The sequence below is a fragment of the Hyposmocoma kahamanoa genome, unplaced genomic scaffold (genome assembly GCF_003589595.1).
Source record: "Hyposmocoma kahamanoa isolate Upper Pololo Valley unplaced genomic scaffold, ASM358959v1 116, whole genome shotgun sequence".
NCBI lineage: Eukaryota > Metazoa > Arthropoda > Insecta > Lepidoptera > Cosmopterigidae > Hyposmocoma > Hyposmocoma kahamanoa.
This window is the reverse complement of record NW_020653391.1, coordinates 2859638-2881026: the sequence shown is the minus strand read 5'-3', so window position 1 is coordinate 2881026 and position 21389 is coordinate 2859638. Positions and strand designations below refer to the sequence as shown.

At 37.7% G+C, this 21389-nt stretch overlaps 2 protein-coding genes across 2 annotated transcripts in view; both read right to left on the bottom strand.

The window, feature by feature from the left end:
• Positions 1-2405, bottom strand: part of LOC113239856 (facilitated trehalose transporter Tret1-like) — a 25644-nt gene extending 23239 nt beyond the window's left edge. Inside the window, exon 1 of the mRNA XM_026477005.1 lies at positions 2333-2405. Within this exon, the coding sequence (XP_026332790.1) occupies positions 2333-2405 (73 nt within the window). The remainder of the gene's footprint in view (positions 1-2332) is intronic.
• Positions 2406-12384: 9979 nt separating this feature from the next.
• The window catches only part of LOC113239822 (mannose-1-phosphate guanyltransferase alpha-A), an 18416-nt gene continuing 9411 nt past the window's right edge, over positions 12385-21389 (bottom strand). Inside the window, exons 6-9 of the mRNA XM_026476962.1 lie at positions 20893-21057; positions 19605-19725; positions 15604-15747; positions 12385-13052 (exon numbers count right to left, since the gene is read on the bottom strand). Coding sequence (XP_026332747.1) covers positions 12952-13052; positions 15604-15747; positions 19605-19725; positions 20893-21057 — 531 coding nt within the window. The 3' untranslated portion in view covers positions 12385-12951. The remainder of the gene's footprint in view (positions 13053-15603; positions 15748-19604; positions 19726-20892; positions 21058-21389) is intronic.

The window sequence follows — 21389 nt, the reverse complement described above, 5'->3', positions numbered from 1 at the left end:
ATACGAAACAACTCTACCAACACACAACTGAGATTATTTAAAATTAGTATTACTCTCCCTCTCGTATCCCGCGACGTCTCGGCTCGCTTTGTACGTCAAGCTTGACACTTTGTACTGTTGACCGTTCTTATCGTAAGCGGCACAGAGTTGTATTTAAGTATTAAGTGTCAAGCTTGACTTGCTCTTGACCCTGTACTAGCGTTGGGTCGTAGCCAAAGATGGGCAAGCCCCAGAGTTATGATCCGGAGCTTTGTTAATAAAAGAGCCGGGTTTAAATCGGGTTAAAACCCATTAATGCCCGAAATGGAGGTCAAACATTATTTACAACTAAACCGAATTGAGTTTGAGTTTGAGTTTCGTTAAAATTTAATTATAAATATTACTACAAAATATTAAATTCTTAAATAGTCTCAAAAGTTTCTCCCAACATTTTTCAGTTCATCTATACATGTTTGATATAATCCTAATGGAATTCTAGAATGGATATACCTACACAAAACTTTCTTTTCTTCGTTTGCTTCCTCTTCGGCCTCTTAAAAAGTAATACATTTAGTATAATTTCATCTTCATCCAACACAGACTACGGCTTCAAATACATAGAAGCAACTGCAGTGCATCAAGCGACTCAGTCGTGCAAACGACAGATGGCTGCCGTGAAACGATAAATTGTCGTCACGATGTAGTGGGAACAACTAGGCACGACAGTCGTTCAACGATAAAATAATCGTCCTCAACAGATAGTCGTGATATGAGAACAGGCTAGATGCAACAGTCGTCTAACGATAAATAAAATGTTACGACATAATGGGAACGCGCCCTAAATCGTGTTGTTCTATGTGTGAACATCTTCATTCAAGTATACAAGTCACGACACTTTAAACTGCACGACTACCTGTCTTCACGACATAATGGGAATGTGCACAAGGCGCACTTGTCCGCCCCGTCACTTAGTATTATAAAAAAAAATGATTTAGTAAGATAAGAAGTATTCAGTGTCAAACTTGACATATTGTTGACTGTACACATCAGGAAATCATTGGAAATGAAATTTCTCGAAATCTTTACGACGCATTAACTATGATTTTATGGCTTTATGTAAGGCAGCACATGTACATAGGCTGGAGTTGTTGTTTATATAAGCCAAGCGATAGCAGATGCCGCCTAACACATTATTACGTGTATTTTTATTTTAAAATGATCGATTTTTTCTGAAATTATTTAACAAATAAATGACGAGAGTACGGTTACTCCAGCTGGCTTTATACATATGAATACTTCAGGAAAGAAAAGTCGTATAAGCCATACAAAGTTTACAAAACGACTGAAAACACAAATCTGTGTGAACGTTTTGTTACATATCCTTTTTATTTTTACAAATCGCATATGACTCCTAAAATAGTATTATCTTAATAATTGCGTTATAAGTATGTCATTTATTTCAAATTTAATTTAACTTATTTTTATTTCAAAATTTTAGTTTCACAGTGACGATAAAAAACTGTCACTTTGAAATTAAATCGTGTACAAATGACATACAGTCACACACTAAAACTGTCAAGTGATCAAGCGCGTATTTGAAAATGATTGAAAATCAGGTTTTTTTTTAATTATTTTTTTCAACACTAAACACTTTTGATGTGTGTATATATCGCAATTTTTGAGATAATACTATGTTAGTTGTCATGTGCGAAGTATTTTATGTTTAGGTGAAACATAATTAAGTTTAGTTAGTTTTAGCAAGAATAATTCTCTGACTAAACAGAACGAACGAGCTTGAAAATTTAACCCAAGTGTCACTTTTTACTCTCCGCCTGACTACATACAAAAAATAGCACATTTTTGATAAAATTGTGTTGTCTTCACTGAAGTATCGATATTATAGAATAATTTAGTGAATAGAACACATAAAAAGTTCTTAGAATTTTGCGATTGTTACAATGGTTCACATTAGAAATGAAACTTTTTTCGGATTTATAATATACTCGTTTTTCAAACAAACCAACGTTTTGGGTTCTTTACAGGTTCCTTGGTCACGGTTGACTGAGATGGTAAAGTCATCAGACAGTTATGTCTAATATTAATGCAAACCACCGTATTCTGAATTTTATTTATTGTTTTTATATTCTAAAATACCAGGGTTCAGTCTGTTGTGAATTTGTTAACACAAATGTTGTTTACCCGTTGTCAGTTTCTTAAACCGGTTATAAATTGCTTGGTACTTTTTAAAATTAGAATTGAAAGTTTGGACTACGTAGGAACTACAATTACATTACCGTTTATTAATTGTCTTGAGGGTAGTTTTCCAAAACAAAAACACGAAAAATTTACTTACGAATAATAGCCAACATGTATTGATTTATTCTGGAACCATTTTGCCACTTGAATTTTGAAATGAGGAAATTCATTTTTAACCACTTTTTAACACAATTGTTTTATTATTATTTTTAAGAAACGTTATTTTATTATTTTTTTTAAACTGCACTGGTTCGAACGCAGCGATGTCTTAAGTACAACTGGCCAGTGTCAAATGAAATTGCGCTCCGTAAACTATAATGGATAGCGATTGTTTTTGTTGATTATCCGACAATGTAAATTATGCTGTATTGTTAAATTTTCAGTATTCAGTATTGCCTAAGACAGGATGTCACACTGTATCAAGCTTAATTCATTAATTTAAAGTTAGCGGAACGGATCTTTAGACATGTCTGTTTCAGTACGTATGACTTTCAAATTTTTATACAAGACAAGTCAAACCAGAAATTAGGTATTTTTTAAAATATCTAAGTGTGACAAGCACAGCCGGGCAAGCTACCGGGTTTTAATCCGGCGCTTTGTAACGTCGGGTTTTAATTGTATTAAAAGCCATTAACGTCCGAAATTGAGGGTAAAACCTATTTAAACTTTCGCATTTGTAAATATTTCGCACATGAATCCAATACTGTCGTAACTGAAATGTGAGTGAATGCGATTTAAAAGTTGAAAAATTACAGAAATAAACCAATAAACCAATAACCAATAAACTTACATTCTCCAAGGAAGTAAAAAAAATATTTGGTCTGTAACTTACACACACACTCAACATCATCGAGTATATAACCAGAAATAGAGACGAAATAAGGGCCACACATTCCTGGTAACTTATCAGTGATACGTCACTTATAAATATCAACTCCCGTTTGCACTGAAATATAGACAGCCGCCAACAATTGACTGTCTCCGTATATTCCAGAAGTATTCTGTATTTATTGTAATAAAGATAATATCTCTAACAATGGCGTGCTGTTCCATTCGCTGGTGTGGGGAAAAACCACAAAACATCTAATTACAGAACAAACGGAATCAAATTTCATCGGTAATTAAATATGTAATTTTGCAATTTTCGTCCATTATAGCAAAGCCCAAGTTAACTAAGTTAACTATTCGCATTACTACGAACCTTAGTGGTTTAAAATGCGACTAGAAACATTGTTGTGTATTACGTTTTAAAAGATAAATAAATTTAAAAAAAAACTGGTCGATTTGAAGTGAAACAATTGACGACACTCGTCAATTGTTTCGAACTCGGGCCAGCCAATCGGAGCGCAGTTGTCACAGTAATGATATGGTAGAATAGTTTTCAAATAAATTAAATGACGTTGCGTCTCTATTTCTGGTTATATACTCGATGCTCAACATAGACCCGCTAGGGAAACCCTGTGTCGCGAATGCCATGGACAAAGAAAACCACAAATTACACCCAAGCTCACGAGAGAAATAAATGTAGGCCATACAAATATTTCTCCCGGCCCGGGAGATATAATCCCATTGTTTGCAATAAGATTCATTCAGTGTCTTTTTTAAGCTTTCAAGATGTGTTTTGTCGATTTTGACGACATTTGGTTTATATTTAGTTTCATATGCGATGTAAATACATCGCATACAACGTGCAAATGCACACTTACTGTACTGGGATAATAAATAAATAAAAATTAGACAATATCACATTCGTTGTTCTGATCCCATAGTACGTAACTAAAGCACTTGTGTTATGGAAATAGGAAACAACGACGGTACTACAAACACCCAGACCCGAGATAATATAGAAAAGGTTTTCTTCATTGACCCGGAAGGGGATGCGAACCCGACACCATGCAAATCGGTGTGCAAGCCATCGACCACGGAGGTTGAATAAGAATATATAATAAGTTATGTACATACCATAATAATAAGTACGTACGTAAGCAGATATTTTTTAATTTTATTTTATCGTGATTATTGAAATTTGTAAATATGTTATTAAAAACTTTACCACAAAAAATAATTGGAAACACGTATTTTTTACATTAACTTAACACAAAAAATCACTAGGAAAAAATTATATAATAAAGCACACACTCAACGTAGCTCCGCACTAGGGAAACCCTGTAACGCGGGAGCCATGGACAAACACTAAAGCTCAACTCACACTGGCGCAGAGTCGAAGCGTCACGACGCGTCATGTTTTTCGCCTGTAGCATGTTCATCTCTATTTTCCCATTATTATGGTACAAATTTTTGTTATGCAAATATGGAAACGCGCTTTGACGCTTGGTTGAGCCTAAGACAAACACAAATTACACCCAAACTCATGAGAGAAATAAAGTTTAGTGGCAGTAGAGCCCCTTATGGAAGAGTTTGTCTACGGTAGTACTTTTTTACTTTCTGCCGCTTTAACCAGTAATGTCAGCATTACTGTGTTCCGGTTTCGAAGGGTGAGGGTGCTGGTGAAATTACAGGCACGTGGGACTTGACAACTTATGCCTCAGGGTGACGGGCGTAGTGGCAGTACCCCTCAGATCTTTGCGCTTTGAAGCTCTGAGTAGCACTGTAACTGTTATGGACAGACGTGTAGCTTTGTCATCAGGCGCACGACTTGTTCGTACCGTCACTTGATATTACATATATAAAAAAAATTTTGGCTTTACAAATATTTTTTGCGACCCGGGTACCTAAGACCTCTGCGTGGCAGTCCAGCACGGTAACCGTTCGGCTACAGAGGCTGTTGAATATGTAGTGTAGTTTACGTAGATAATTCAGTTATTTTTCTTCTCTCTCTTCAGCGCCCACTGGGTGGTAGGGACCACTTTGGGAAAGTATGTTGTAATGCAACGCTAAATTTTAATGTTCACATTTAGTAGTTATTTTTATTGCTGACCCCAAAGGGCGCCGGAAATCGGGAGTAGCCTTGTTATATTTGGGTTCTATTTATTTCACTTTCAGTTCCCTTTAATATAAACATCCTTGATTTTTAAAACAGACAGACATGACGTTAATTATGACAATGTTAACGATACCCTTTCAAAGGTAGGTCATTGGTTTAATGCTAAAGATTTCTTAAATAACACTACCTCAGCTCGAATTTCATTTTTTCCCGTACTAATACGGTTCATTTTGCTTGGGTCGAGCGGCAGGTTTTACTCGGGCTTCATTTCAGAATTTTTTTTTTTACAAACGATATTAAAGCCATTTTAAAAATGTATATCGTATACTCTACGTGTTCTATGTAGTTCAATTGATATAAAAAAAAATGTGAACTGGCAACCGGTACTATCTGGATTTTGACAAAAAATGCTGCCGGACTTACCGCCCAACATACAAAAAAAAAATACAGTCGAATTGAGAACCTCCTCCTTTTTCAAGTCGGTTAAAAATAATGTGCGAAGTTACATGTTTTGTTCTTAAATAATTCGTCCTAGACTATTATTTTCGCCTGTTTTCAGGATTTTGTAATATATGATCGAGCAAAGTACTACACATCGTGTAACAAATGACCACATTCTCTAGACAACCTTAGATGTATCGTATTTGTTGTAAACCCGTTTTTTAATAGTAAATACTTATACAATTTACCAATTTTGTTTTTCCCGCTTCTTCTCCGCATAATAAACTACCATTTACGACGCAAATCTCATATAGTTATTTTAAAAATATTAAGTCTTACACAAACTATTCAACAAAAAAAAAAATAACAAAAAATCATGACGTAACACATATTTTATAACTATTGATATATTTAATTAATAAAACTATAACTTACCTGTCCTTGTAGTAATCAATTGACATTCAATAACTTGATATTTGTACGCTATTTCGTACACGGAACATGATTCTAAAGATATTATTTTTTGTTACGTTTTCTATTAAAACGTGTTTTGAGCAAATGAACAAATTATTATTATTAAGGTAAGTAAGGCACCATCGAGTATATAACCAGAAATAGAGACGAAATAAGGGCCATCCATCCCTGGCAACTCATCAGGCAAATGGGCCTTATATCACTTTTAAATATCAGCTCTCGTTTGCGCTGAAATCACAAATTGGAAAGCTGAAATAGTACAGCGCCAACAACTGACCTGTGGGTACGTCTTGGTATATTTCAAAAATGTTCTGTATTTATTGTAATAAAGATAATATCTCTAACAATGGGGGACTGGTCCATTTGGTGATGTGGGAAAAACAGCAAAACATCCAATTACAGAACAAACGGAATCACAAGTCCAACGTTAATCAAATATTTAATATGTAATTTTTCAATTTTCGTCCATTATAGCAAAGCTCAAGTTAAACTGGTCGTTTGAAGTGAAACAATTAACGACCCATCAATTGTTTCGAATTCGGGCTGGCCAATAGGGGCGCAGTTATCACCGTAATGATTTGGCAGAAAAGTTTTCAAACAAATTAAATGACATTTAGTCTCTATTTCTGGTTATATACTCGATGGCCGGCACCACGTGGTCTGTGTTCGGCACCTATCACTTGTATATTGTAGCCAAAAAGTGCTTGTTTCCCGGGAGGATGTATGTGGGTCCGCTATTAGAGACCAGTGCTCAACAGTGGGACGTATAACGGAAAACAACGAACATTTCAAAACGCTGTTGCTGCATCTACAGGCTGTTCCACGGCTATGCGACATAGAGGGAAGTAATTTGAATATTGTAGATTAGGTTTGTCCGGGGTAAGTAGTTGCCACCTTGCCTATTTCTGCCAAGCAGTAATGTGATTATTACTGCGGTCTGGTTTTGAAGGGTAAGAGTGTTGGTGTAATTACAGGCACATGGGATTTGTCAACTTAGGGTGGCCTGGTTTAAGACGACGCACTTAAGATTTGAGACCGTGTAGAATGAAAACAAAAGTTGTTAGAAAATCAGCTATTGTTTTATTTTATAGTCTATTTATCCGGCTTTTACATACTAACGTGAAAAGTAGTTATATTTAATAGTATGGTTGTAATTGATAAAAAAGTGCAAAATGGGATTTGCGTACTCTTACACTGTACTATGGGTAAGAGTACGCATGTGCGTCGGAAAGGGTACGCAACACCTTTTTTGATAGGACTTCGTTTATCGGTTGCACGAATCACCTCCATATGTTTCTGGTAATGTGATTTTTTTGTCTCGGCATGCATGGGCCTTTGCTCACGGAGAGCTGAGAAGAGTCTACTTGTGGCATGGACATACCTCAGTTAGAGTGGTGGTGCTTCAGGCGCACATGCAGCCGATATATCAGATACATTCGGAGGACATGCCTCAGGTCTGTTAAACCTTTAAAAATACTAGACTCTCGCAAAAGGTTTCAATTGATTGAGAAAGAGGCATAGCGATAGAAATTTTATTCAGAAGTACACTAAGTATTCTAATAAAAATAGTGAGTCTACGCGCGTACTCTTACAACACGTCGAGTTGGGTATTCTTGCACAATTCAGCCATTTCAGAATAAAACAGCTACTAACCCCTATGTTGCATGTGACCAGAATCGTTTGCAGTTTGACCTCTAGACGAGTTTTTGGGCTCGTCTGTAGTAACGCACACGCGTCTATAGTTGTGCATATTGCTCTAATGCATAGCGAAAAATGGGTGGGGCCGGTGTGCGGTAATATGTTGCAAATAAACGAATTATTATTAATTATTGGATTAATTGCTAATATGAAAATAGCGGGACCGGTGTAGGGTAAGCCTCGGTCGTTGGCTGTGCGAGGAAATCTGGAAAATCATACACCGCGTGAGACTGCCTTTAAACATTGTTTAAATTATAATTTCGAATGTATTTTATTGTCATAAACTCAGTCATCATTGTAGCTCTAACATACCTTTAATAACCATAGGCGCGGCAATAGCATTCGGAAATATTCAATGTTTATTTACTGTACCTTTCTCTCTCATCTGTATCTATTTTCATTTTATTTATTTGGGAAACACATTATTACGTGGCGCGCAGTAAGTTTCCGGAATGAATAAGAAAAAAAATACTATAAATGGTCAGAAATGAATTTATTGTTTTTCAAAATATTCTTCGTAAGCGTTAATGCATTTTTTCATACGAATTAACTAAGTTTGAAAACATTTATGCCACTCCTCCGTGACAATCTCTGAAACATATTTTTCATACTATTCGACATCCTCTTCAGGTGATGAAAATCGTTGACCACGTAACTGGTTCTTAATTTTTGGAAATAAATAAAAGTCACAAGGTGCCAGGTCAGGACTGTACGCGGGATGACTCATAACGTTGTCAACGTTGTTCACTTTCAAAAATTCATTTGTCTGTCTGGCCGTGTGAGATGATACGGCGTTTACGGTACGGCATTATCGTGGTGCAAGATGATAGGGCGTTTACGGTTATTTTTACGGCTTTTTTTATATTATGTAGGCAAACAAGCATACGGCTCGCCTAATGGAAAGCGGTTACCGTCGCCTATGAACGCCTGAAACACCATGGGCGTCACGAGCGCTTTGCCGACCCTTTAGAACCATTCTCAAACCCCTTTTAAAGGACTCCATGCTGTATTCCTGCGGGAAAACTCCGACAGGGAGTTCATTCCACAACCTAATTGTACGCGGGAGAAAGCTCCTCTGAAACCGTACAGTACGAGATCGACTCGGTTTGCAGAGTGTGAGGATGGACTCCCTGCCGGTGGCGAGCGGTGCGATGATAAAATGTTGCTGTTCGCATCGTGTCAAACGGTTCTTCAGAACATTGGCCATTGTACAAGCGATAGAACAGGCATAGGGAGGCAAAGTCTCTCCTCCAAGACAGTGGTTCAATATCGTCTGTAAGTACAGGATCGTCAACAATTCTCATAGCATGTATTTGAACCGCGTCAAAGGGCCCAAGCTGGCATCCAGGAGCTCCCGCCTAAAGATGGCAGCAGTATTTGTACAAATGGTCGTGTACCAATCACTATTCACGGTACAACGATTCTCCAAAGCAACAGTAGCCACGTGTCCAGTTTTATTAAAATAAAGAAGCAATAATCTGCTTAGAGGCACTTTGCACGCGCGCCACTTTGGTTGGTTTCGGCTCATCCCGAAAGACCCATACGCTCAAATGCTGCTTTGTTTTGGGATCGTAACTATAATCCATGTTTCGTCACCTGTTACTATGTCCCATACCAAATTTGACGCCCTTTCGTTGAATCTGGTAAACATGGCATTGCACCAAGTGACGCGATCCGTTTTTTGAGACTCAGTCAAATTGTGTGGGATCCACCGAGAGCAGTTTTTTCACACCCAAATGTTTGTGTAGCATTGATTATATTTTACTCACTTTTTAAATATTGTTTATGTAAGTGGCCAGTTCCGGAAACTTATAGTGCGCTCTATGTATAACACATTTAATTTTTAACACATGAACAAAACACTAGCCAAAACAGTTTCCACTAATGTTTAAAATAAGTTACGTTGGATAGACAAATTTGTACGAGTACATAGCTATAAATATATCGTGAGTGAACAGCAATAGGAATGAGGTAAAAAATTAAACAACCTAATTTTTTGTGCTTGTTTTTTTAAAATTTATTTACAGAGTAAGAAAAAATATGTTAATTAAATTACAATAACAAAGTTGTGCTATTATGTGGTTTGTTAATTAATTGATGACGCAGTAAATATTAGTCCGTATCAAAATTGTCTGAACGGTCATTGTAACAAACATATCCTCACATCCAAGTTGATTAAATTTAAATACAGGGTGACGCAGTGGTTGTAAGTTTCTTCGATTTGATTGGACTCGAACCAGTGTCTGTTGCCATACCGGGGGACAGTGATTTAAGTCCAGTCAGATTAAAGGATTTTTTTTTGTGTTCGATCTTTGTATCAACAAAGTAGTGGATTATTTTTGCAAAAAATATAGAAAACTCAAGGTAGTAAATCATGATATTCAATAAACATAATAATCTCAGTACAGTGTACTAAAAAAACCGACCTCAAAAGTACTTGGAATTACATGTATACACGCCACTATACAGGACTTGATACTGGAGATAATAAAAATCGATTCTCACTACTCAAAGTATATTGAGAGAAAAACGCATTGAATTGGAGAAATAGCAAAATCAACCATTAAAATTATTGCTCCTAAATTAAAGTTTAGGCGCAATTTATAAAAATGAGTCTTCATGCGTGAACAGCCACCCTTAGAGGTGGATGATTTTATTCAAAATGAAATGGGACTACTATGGAAGTACCCCCTTTCCAACAAAAAAAGAATCATGAAAATCGGTTCACAAATACCGGAGTTATCGCGTAACATACATAAAAAAGAACATACAGTCGAATTGAGAACCTCCTCCTTTTTTGAAGTCGGTTAAAAATAGTAATTCTAACTATCAACTCGAATGCTATTTGTACAGGTTGGTTTTGGTACATTTAACGTTGGGTGGTTAAAATCAGTTTTGTTTGAGCCAATAAATGAAAATTTTGTATATATGTTTAGTTAGGTAGTATAAAATCTTTGTTTGGATTCTATTAACAATTGGGGCTAACCTCTATAATAATTTTAAAAATCTTTTACTCTTACCATCTGATATCATATAAAGAAATCAGCTGTTCAATTCAATCGAACTTTTTAGTTTCAACCTGTATTCCATCGGAGTGCACAAAAATTTAATAATTTATATCACGAATTCACGTTCAGACTTTTTGAATTTTACATTTATATATATTTTTCTATCTATCTTATTTTAAAACCTTTGGTTAATACAAATTTATACATTAATTAATTAAATAAACATACTTAAATTATTCAATAAAAAACTAATAAGAAAATAAGCAGTTGTACAGGAAACGGAAGCGGCCAGCATTGATCGATTCAGTTCATACTACAGATTTTGCCACTCCTTAAAAATATAACCTTTTGACCGCCATTGATAAAAAATAGTTTTGTTCCCTAGATGGCAAGCCTACATTATAGTGACGGGACATGTTATAAATTTCCACCGTATATTAATTCCATTCTCCTAAGTCAAAGAAAAACACAACTGATCATAAAATGCAACTATGAATCCATACTTAACTAGAATATACACGCAAGGAATATTTTAATATTTATTTATTAAATTCAATTTCATTGACGCTTTAAGGTGTATCAGCCAAGTTAATACATGACGCTTTAAAAGTGTCCATGGCCGTCAAAGGGATAAAGGAAATTGTATTCCACTTAAAGAAAGAAGGCGAAGTTTCACTCTGTATGATGATTTTAAAACAAGTCGGGAGTACGATGTTTGGGCAGCAGCTAGTTAGGACTAGTGATGTGTGCTTGCAACATCTAAAGCATAGTTTCCCAGAGTAGTCCCTACCGCCACCCAGTTGGCGCTGAAGAGTCTTATGGGGCGGTAGGGGGCTCGGAAGCAATTGGGGGGCGTTGATGCTGTCCAGGAGTACCACTAAGTTTGCAAAAAAAACCTCAATTATCTATACAAACTAGACTACAAATATATAATTATTTTCCTTGTTTTTTTTGTATTAAGTTAATATAAAAAATTGATGTTTTCAATTATTTTTTGTGGTGGTTGGCGTCGAAATTTTTTATCTTGCCTAACTGGGCGGGGACCCAAAATTGGGAACCTATGATCTAAAGTTATAAAATACGTCAGGTCTTTCTTAATTTGTATTTCTATCGTTTAAACTTAGGTCGCAAATACGGAACGGTGATTGCAGCCTTACACTAAAAAAATTTGTATGTGTGGCTTGACCTGAGTTGAGTGCAATCTTCGTATTATATATTTTATAGGCTTATATATTATATAGGCTTATTGCAAGAAGGCATTAATTCCCATATATTTTATATGCACTAAGCCGACGATATATGGACTTTATGTGTAATATTATTTAATAAATATATAAAAATGCCAAACAACCAATTGCCTGGTCTCAAACTAGTAAAAAAATTAATGCACGTTGTTACAATTTTGTAAATTGTTATGAACTGTCACAGGGTTCATCGTGGATTATTTTTAGTATAATGACATTATTATTTCGCACACACAACTCAAAAAGTGTATTTTCTCAGAATCGATGAAAAACGAATTACTCGCTTCCCGTGAAAGATAATTAAAATTTATGTAGAGGTTATAGTTTATTACTGACAATTTCCTACTTGCCAAATATATTTAAAAATAAAAGAGAAAAAATAGTTTCCTATTTTTGAATAAGGCCTATTTGGCCAGAACTAGCTCACATAAAGCGTGGCTCATTTTGAGTTAAGTAGACATGTTCTAGTTGTTTTTTACACTATTCTAACTAGGGTTTTATTGACGTATAGAGAATCAAATTTTACGTTCAATAATGGTATAATGTTGAATTTCACATATTTTGAGTTATAACACTATTGTAAATAATTGTATCAAATAAATTGAAGTTAAGATATACCCTAAACCTACACAAATTAACTAAGGGTCACTAGTTACCCCGAACACTTAAGAACAGAACCAATGTAGTAAACCATTGATTCCTAAATTCATATTTAAATTTACGACGATACGGTCGTACCAGGAACTGAACCCGGGATCTCCTCATGAAAAACCCTCTATCTCTGGGCCACCGACGTCGTTGTAAGGTTTGCGTTTACCTTTTTATGGTTGTCACAACACATGAACTTACAATAAACTTTTATAACAATAAATTGGTCTCTTTGTCCTCTAACAGCAGAGATATAACACTATAAAATTATTTCGTGCTTGAAGCTCCTTGCGAGATGTTTGTGCGGCAGGACTATTGAATTTAGCAGGATTGTCTCTGCCGGTACCACTACCCCGGCACCTGTAGGCAATATTTAACAAAGTCGTTAAAAATCAAAAACAAAAGTCTGCAAGAAGCACATGGAAAAATTCATAAGGTCTGCCGGTTGTGCCGTGGCTTAACTGGCAGAGCATCTGGCACGGAGTGCCTGAAAACACACTAAGAAATCCGATGTGTCTGCTGCAGAAAAGATGAGAATGGTCCTGTACACGACAAGAACTTTGTCGGATCTAGCCACGAAGACATGTCGTGTCTGTTGCAGTCGAGAAAATGATGAGTACGTACACGATACGAATGCTTTCTGACAGACGCGTGTAGGGTAAAACGTGTCAGTGCATTACGAGTCTTCCAGGTAGCTGTCGTTTTACTACCGACTGTGGGAAGAAAATATGTTATTGTATGTATGACTGACAATGCACCTCACCCCGCCCCATACAATAGCGGCAGAGCGCGTAGTGTTGGGGGCAGACAAGATTTTTTTTTCTTGTCCGGCGCCGAGGCAGTGTACACAGTTCGCGTGTAAAACGACAAGAATTCTTGCATAGACGCGGCGACTTTTATTAGCGTGGACATGCGCCCTGAGGGTACACGTTCGAATCCAGCCGAATTCAATAAAAATTCAAATATAATGAACAATTGTATAATATTAATATGTATGAATAGTAGTAGCTGTAAGGGTATCTTCTAACTGGGTGACGAAATATCATAGATTTTTCATAGATGGCGCTACGGCTAAGAGGTCGTTGAAAAACCAAATACAAAGATACGACGCAAGCACATAGAAAAATTCGTGAGGTCCTCTAGTTCGTTCCGTGGCTTAGTTGGTATAGCGTCTGACACGGTTTGCTAGAAGACGTCGGTTCGAATCCGGCCGGATCGAAGAAATTTTTTTGAGTGTTCGATCTTTGTATTAATAATTATAACAAATCTTAAAAAGTTACATCACGAGAGTTTTTTTTGGTTCTAGCATTTAAAATATTTTTTTTTGTAGGATTCGTCAAGAAATGTGTTAGTTAACAGGTACTTTGTTATCGAGTTTTTAGGTTTTCGCGATTGTTACACATAGGAAATGAAACTATTTTTTCGGATTTAAATCGGATATATTTGTTTTTTCAAACAAACCGACGACGACGTTTCGGGCCCTTTACAGGTCAACCGTGACCATGCGACCTGTAAATGGCCCGAAACGTCGGTTTGTTTGAAAAAACAAATATGCGCGATTTAAATCCGGAAAAATAGTTTCATTTCCTAGGTACCTACTTTGTTTTTATTTAATTGCACATAGTACGGCCCCCGACAAGAAAAAAATCTTGTCTACCCCCGACGCGACGCGCTCTGCCGCTATTGCTTAGGGCACATTGTCAGTAAACGAACGTTTATGCGCGTGGACTGATTTTGCAAAGTACCACTGTTGCACCACTAATTTCATTGCGAATAATAAAATGCATGATTTATTTATAAGTTTAGTAGAGAAACGACCCGTATTGTGGGACAAAACCTTAGAGATTTATAAAGTTAAACGACGTACTTTTGAGGCATGGAGAGAAACATTTATTATTCTATACATTTCATTTGCAGACACCATTTTTTTTATTAGTAGTCTACATATTTCTTCACACAGTCGGTAGTAAAACGACAGCTACCTGTAAGTACTCTCACACGTTTACCCTACACATGTCTGCCCGAAAGCATTCGTATCGTGTACATACTCATCATTTTCTTGTCTGCAACAGACACGAAATATTTTCGTGGCTAGATCCGACAAAATTCTTGTCGTGTACAAGGCCATTCTCGTCTTTTCTGTTGCAGTCACGACGAATTTCTTAGCATGTATACGCGCCGTCATTATGTACAGTTACATACACTGCTTTATCTGTACACATTTAAGCTCTCTATGATGTGTTCAGAAACCGCATGTTACGACTGGCGAAATGGCGGCAAATAAAAACTTTTCTCACGCATGTCACGCAACTGTATTTCTTTTTTAATTCATAGACAATCTAGAGTCCGCCCCAAACTATCATATCGTTCGATATCAAGTAACGTGTAAAATTCGTCAAAATTGTTTACTATTGACGTTTTATTTCGAATAAAATTTCACCTCGACTGATATTAGAATTGAGGTCGAATCAAATTGTTTTGTTTTTCAGAGACGTTCGAAATTTGAATGTAATAATAAAATCGAATTCGACGTTATTATGCAATAAGAAATTTGTTCTAATAAAACAGTATATCTTTATGCTGGTCGTGATTTGCAATTTGCGGTTTTCGAACACATCATAGAAAGTTTATGATATGTGTGTAGATAAAAGATCATTTCGTATTAATAAATTGATAAATAAGTAACGCAACACACTCATAGCCCCGCACTAGGGAAACCCTGTATCGCCGATACTGCCATGGACACATATATAGACAACCACAAATTACTTTAATTTACAAAAATTCATTTCCCAAATTGGTCCCGAGACCTCCGTATCCAGCGCCCACGCCATCGAGGTCGTCGGCATTATAGTAACACAGCACTACTTATGATGGTTAGCTAGGAGTGAGATAATGTGATCATAGTTACCTAGTATGGTAATGGAGGGGTTAAGTCTTCCATCTGTGTTAAACAGCGGCGTGTTGTCCATTTTGGCGAATGGCTTGTTAGGGTCGGGGTCTGACGGCGTGCCTTCTACACGGGCCCATTCACCTACGGACGCGTCCTGGCCAACTGCAATATAAACATTCATGGCGTGAGATAATGTGTGGATGATTTTTGTAGATGAAAATTTAAAGACATTTACATCTCCAACTCAAAGTAAAATAATCATTTATTCCATAGGTAAAATAAATTTACACTTGAAAACATTGACTTACAAATAAATGGACGACGGGTCTAATACAAAAACCACGAAAAAAATGTCCCAAGTCAACCTATTCGAAATTTAAATTGTAATGTCATCGCAGTATCGCGCTGTCAGTCGAACAAATGAAGACTAAAGCGGAGTTTGGCGCTCTGTATACGATTTTAGCGCCTTACAAGTGCGGACACTTTTTAGCGCGGACCCGACGTCCATATAATTGTAAGTCAATGCTTGAAAACGTCACATTTAAACTACTGCTCGTTCACTACGCTGACTTTCCTGAAAAGAACGAGCAAGAAACTCTAGGGATTGCTCTTTTAGCATACACTTTGAGTCAAATTAGTGTAGATTCTGGAGCCAACCCGTCTTTCCATACATCTTTATATAACACGTCTTCAATTTTGTAATATGACTTTTCAATCAAAATATTTTTTAAATAGTTTTTAAACTTAGGAAATGATAATCTTAATATTTGCTCCGGAATCTTATTGTAAAAACCATTGACTTACAAATAAATGGACGACGGGTCTAATACAAAAACCACGAAAAAAATGTCCCAAGTCAACCTATTCGAAATTTAAATTGTAATGTCATCGCAGTATCGCGCTGTCAGTAGAACAAATGAAGACTAAAGCGGAGTGTCGCGCTTTGTATACGATTTTAGCGCCTTAAAAGTGCGGACACTTTTTAGCGCGGACCCGACGTCCATATAATTGTAAGTCAATGGTAAAAACATATACAGTTCCCCATAAAAGAGTCGTTTACCTTGGTTAAACAAAATCGTGGTACCATGAGTTTGGACTTAGCTCTAAGGTTAATATTACGGATATCTTTTTCTTATTAAAATTATGTATATTTTTACGGATAAAATATTTGAGTAAATGTAATGCCACAGTCATGATACTAGTCTCATTAAACTTTTCTCTGAGAGAAACCCGAGATCCTAGACGGTACACAGAACGAATCGCTCGTTTTTGCAATACAACTATGGTTTGAATATCTGCCGCTTTACCCCACGTGAGAATCTAATACAAAGATCTGGAAACATAGACAAATTCGTAGAATTTGTTGACTCGCATCTGTAGTTCAGTTAATAAGAGCGAATTACAATGATACTAGTATACGTTTTTGAAAATACTCCACTAGATTGGTCTAACTGATAGATTTGTTTTTTGTATTAATAGCCAAAAAAATTTAAAAATTGTTTGGCTTTTTTAAAAGAAACCTATGCAGTTTGTTCATGATCATAGCCACGTTATTGGTGTAGCCTCTTCCATTCCTCACAATCCATAGCCAGCGTTTTAACCTCCTTTTTATTTGTTCACTGAATACTATTCTCGGTCGTCCTCTCCTCATAATAATATATTATAATTATATTATTTTTGCACGTTTTGGTCTATAAGGGAGACAGTTCTAATTGCATGTATGTAGAATGTCGCCCCAGAAAACTGATTTGATAGATTTAACAAAAACCTTCATAATGTTATTTAATATTGACAACAAAAACCTCAACAATGTTATTAATCTAGGGCACAAGAATAATTATAATTAAAATAATTAAAGCACCAGGGAAAACTTGTATCGTGGGTGCCTTGCACACTCACGAGAGAAATAAATGTAGGCCGTACGTATATTCCCGCGGCCCGGGGATCAAACCCAGGAGCTTTGCGTGGCAGACCAGCATGGCAACCATTCACTGGTAATTGTACACAGTTACATTGAACAAACACAAAGAAAAATGCCTTCGATTCGGCTGGATTCGCACCAGCGACTGTTTGTCCCTATCTACCGACCCGAGAGATAGGGTTTTCCGGAGAGACTACGGGCTCGACGGCAAGACCAGGGTACTGCGGGCGTCCGCGCCAAGCCCTCCGCCAGTGATACGCCTTTGCGGGCGTCTCTGGCGGACCCGGACTTGGGTATGGAGTCGCTGGGGTTTGTGGTTAGCTGCAGAGACGAACATGTTTGTCTGCCCCGGTTTTGCATGTTTCCGGGGCGTCTGTCTCGTGAGCAGCTAGCGCGTCTTAGTACAGGTCTAGTTGAGGGCCTGAAGCGAGGAGACGCGCGGGTTACGTGAGTTGCCCTTTAAGCTGGAAGCTATGTCCGGACATTGTCGCAGGACACTGCGACTGGCATCTACGGCACTAGCCCGGAGAGCTAGTAGAGGATAAGCTAGATATCCTCCGGTCCCTCCAGCCGCTTAGGTTATTGGGACTGGAGAGACGTCGTTTTTCGGCGTCGGGAAGTGAGCGTGTCTTACATCTCCGCCACCAATGAGGAGATTTGGTCGTGGACTCAGAGTCGACGGCTTAGCGGTGGCAGCCACTAGTTGTGCAATGCGCAACGGGAAGTGAGCGTGCCTATAGCTCCAGTACCTATCTGGAAAATAGGGAGGGAACTGTATTTACACCCGGGGCGGCTCACCCGAAGCACTAGCTTCTCGAAGAACCGGATGAAGTCAAGTGACAGAGGTCAATGACAACCCTGTACACTGGCTGATGAACTTATAAGGTTCCTGTGCGCACACAGGTTCTTGTGCTCTTCTCGTAAACCTCGTCAGGGTAGGTAGGGAGGGTCAGTATAATCAAAAGTGACGTACAAAGATATGGCGCTTATTTGCCAGACCGGAACTGATCGCTCTTCTAACTGAGCTACGGAACAAACCAGCAGACCTCACGAATTTTCCTATGTGCTTGTTGCTGATCTTTGTTTTTTCGGTTTAAACGAGTTTTTGGGTCGTAGCGCAACATGTGAATTTTTCTGTGTTTGTTCGAAATAGAAGAATATAATGGCAGTAAAAACATCAAGATAATCAATGAAATAAACATTAAAACTGATGTTTTTTATAATATCAAATGACGGGACGAATAAGTCGTGCGCCTGATGCACGTATATCCACGACAGTTGCAGTGCCACTCGGGCCATTAAATCGCAAAGATCTGAGGAATATTGTCTGTGCTGCTGTCACCCTGAGACATAAGTAGACAAGTCCCGTGTACCAGTAATTTAACCAGCAATTTGAATCCCACACTAGCAGCGTATACAACTTTCGAGAAGACATAGGCAGTTCTTATTTACATATAATACATACCCAAGGTAAGCGTGCTGCTTGGCTTTATACATTTCACTTCGGACCATTGTATTATAAAAGGCAAGGAGTTGAATTTAATTCTTAAGTGGTGTTAAGAAAGATGTGGCGATGTCCATATTTATCATCGAGTATATAAAAGAAATAGAGACGAAATAAGGGCCATCAATCCCTGCCAACTGTTTAGGCAAATAGGCCTTATCACTTTTAAATATCAACTCTCGTTTGCGCTGAAATAACAAATTGGAAACCTGAAGTAGTACAGCGCCAACAACTGACCTGTGTCTACGTTTCCGTATATTCCTAAAATGTTCTGTATTTATTGTAATAAAGATAATATCTCTAATAATGTAACAATGGGGGATGTTCCATTCTGTGGTGTGGGATAAACAGCAAAACATCTAATTCCAAAACAAACGGTATCACATTTCATCGGTAATTAAATATTAAATATGTAATTTTTCAATTTTCGTCCATCATAGCAAAGTTCAAGTTAAACACGACACTCGTCAATTGTTTCGAATTCGGGCTGGCCAATCGGAGCGCAGTTTGAATTGGCAGAATAGTTTTCAAACAAATTAAATGACATTTCGTTTCTACTTCTGATTATATACTCGATGATATTTATTTACTTACCGACAGAGTACATAACCAAAGCGTGTTCGCCGATTGTAGCATTGTTCAGTACAATGCTCTCCTTTATCCGGACGCCGGCTTTGATGGTCACTCCTGCGCCGATTGACACGTTTGGCCCGATCTGTACACATATTTTTTACGATAATTTGACGACCTCCTTGGTCGAGTAGCTCGCACACTGGTTTTCACGGTATCGCCATCTCTGAGGTCCCGGGTTCGATACCCGGCCGGGTCAATGCAGAAGACTAACTTTTCTATATTGTCTCGAGCATGGGTGTTCATGTTACCGTCGTTGTTTCTGATATCCATAACATAAGTGCTTTAGTTACTTTTGTAACAATACCAAGTGACGGAATGAACATATAACAAGTAGGAACTGAAACTACAACAATGGGAAGTTGTTGACGAGGACGTCTACCTCGGACAAACCGTCCAATTAGGCAGGGCCAACTTCGAGAAAGAGGTCAATCGTTGAATCCGACTCGGTTGGGCAGCTTTCGGGTAGCTCCGGGAAGTCTTCTCGTCCGCAATACCGCAGTCCTTGAAGACAAAAGTCTTCGAGAAGTGCGTGTTGCCAGCGATGACCTACGGCTTTGAGACGTGGTCACTTACTATGGGCCTCATAAAAAAGCTCAAAGTTACTCAATGAGCTAAGGAGCGAGCAATGCTCGCCATTTCTCTACGTGATCGAATCAGAAATGAGGAGATCCGTAGAACGAAAGTCACCGACATAGCTCGAAGGATAAACAAATTGAAGTGGCAGTGGGCAGGGCACATATCTCATACATAGACATTCTTGAATGGAGACCACGAACCGGAAGGCGTTCAGCGCGACGGCCCCCTACTAGATGGATGGATGTTCTGGCAAGGGCGGCAAGTAAATGACGAATGCACGTCGCGTCCGATGGGCTGGTCTGGAAATCTTTGGGGGAGGCCTATGTCCAGCAGTGGACGTCATCCAGCTGATATGATGGTGACGGGGCGAACAAGACGTGCCCCTGGTGGTAAGCGACATGCCAGTCCATAGCAATTCTGACGGACATCGCTACTGAGACATAAGTCGACAAGTCCCATGTGTCCGTAATTTCACCAGCACCCTTACCTTTCAAACCTAAACGCAGTAATGCTTGCATAACTGTTTGGCGGTAGAAACAGGTAAGGTAGCAGTACTTCCCTGGACGAACTCATTCACAACTGCGTTAGTAGCAGTTGTAAACTTACTTTGGGATCAGAACAACGCATGTGATGTTGTCTAATATTTATTATTTACTAAAAAAAAAATACTTACAACAGCTGTAGAATCAACACTAGCGCTGGGATGAACGAAGACGTCGGGTATAATTTGACAGGCAGGTTGTGCTGCGCCTTTGCTTCCTCGAGTTAGTTCTAAATAGTGTCTGTTGGCATATATAGCTGACCCCGCGGTTTTTACTTGAGACCACCAGTTTGTTACCTGGAAAAGGTAACGGTAGTGTTGAGATATTTCGAATTTATAAAGGGCGTCACACAGCTGTTGGAGAAAGAGGGAAAGTGCTTTAAATATTGTAGATAGGATACTTTGCTTCATGACTTTTTTTATAATAACTATAAAAAAAAGGATTACATTTTTATTGAATATCAAAATGTTTCACCATGATGATATTCAATTATTTTTTTGTTAAATTACTCCACTAGTTTCTTATAATTATTAATACAAAGATCGAACACAAATTATATTTATATTATTGTGTTAATAATTATAACAAACTAGGTACAGTATCAGGTCGTATATCGACTCTGAACTGG